General features: G+C 60.6%; 1 protein-coding gene across 1 annotated transcript in view; it reads right to left on the reverse strand.

Moving 5' to 3' along the window:
• GGA3 (golgi associated, gamma adaptin ear containing, ARF binding protein 3) overlaps positions 1 to 916 on the reverse strand; it is a 28,559-nt gene extending 27,643 nt beyond the window's left edge. The window contains exon 1 of the mRNA XM_019518093.1: positions 819 to 916. Within this exon, the coding sequence (XP_019373638.1) occupies positions 819 to 858 (40 nt within the window). The 5' untranslated portion in view covers positions 859 to 916. The remainder of the gene's footprint in view (positions 1 to 818) is intronic.
• Positions 917 to 941: the final 25 nt, after the last annotated feature.

Genomic DNA, 941 nt, shown 5'->3' on the forward strand with positions numbered 1-941 from the left:
CTCTAGGCAGCAGATGTATCAGTTTAGAGAACAGCCTCCCTAGGGGAAGTGGGAAAGGCCGCATCAGTCACAACATTATTTAAGGACAAAGCACTGCTTGCATTTATCCGCATGGCTGTAGCGCCTCGGACCCCAGGCCTCCACTGTGCTAGGAGCTGTACAAACACAGAGCAAAAAGCTGGTCCAACTGGACAAAACACAAGTAGACGTACACAGGGGAAACACTCGGCACTGGCCACGAGACAGACGAGCCAAGGTTTTTCCCTCATTTTAAGCTTCCCGGATTCTGACAAACAGGAGTCTCTCCCTCGCGCTCAATGTTTTCAAAGCTTGGCGCAGCAGTTCTCCACCTTTCCTGGGCAGGAACCCCCAGCTCTAAGCTGTCATTTGATTTCTGACGACAGAAAGATACGGAGGCAGCGATTCTCACCCAGGGTGCCCCGCACCCATCTTTTGGGGGTGCCGCAGTGAGGGCCACGCAGTCCGCGCACGGCCGGGTTTACAGACAGGGAGATTTCATGCAGATCGCAGAGAAAAGCCAGGGCAAAGAAGGGCGCTGCAGGAAAATGACATAGCAACACGGGGGGGGGAGACGACATGGCACAGCAGAGCATGATGACACCGGCGATGACAAAACAGCACAGCATTACGCAGCGGGTGATGACACGGGGATGACGTGGGGGTGACTCTGAAGCTTGGCGTCGGCCTGTTCCGCGGGGGTGTCGCGCCCACCAGGGCCGGGCCCTCCTCACCCAGGCCCAGGGGCTCCGACCCCCTCAGGCCCAGGCCATAGCCACCCCCAGGAGCCCGGTACTCACTCAGCCACGACTCCAGGCTCTCGCCTTCCGCCTCCGCCATGTTGCGGCCGGGCCCAAGCCCCGCCCAGCCGCTCGACAGCTGGGCCCGGAAGGGGCGGGGCCTTCGCGTGGCCCCGCCCCGCC

This window comes from Gavialis gangeticus, unplaced genomic scaffold (assembly GCF_001723915.1).
Source record: "Gavialis gangeticus isolate Ggan-Ray unplaced genomic scaffold, GavGan_comp1, whole genome shotgun sequence".
Lineage (NCBI taxonomy): Eukaryota > Metazoa > Chordata > Crocodylia > Gavialidae > Gavialis > Gavialis gangeticus.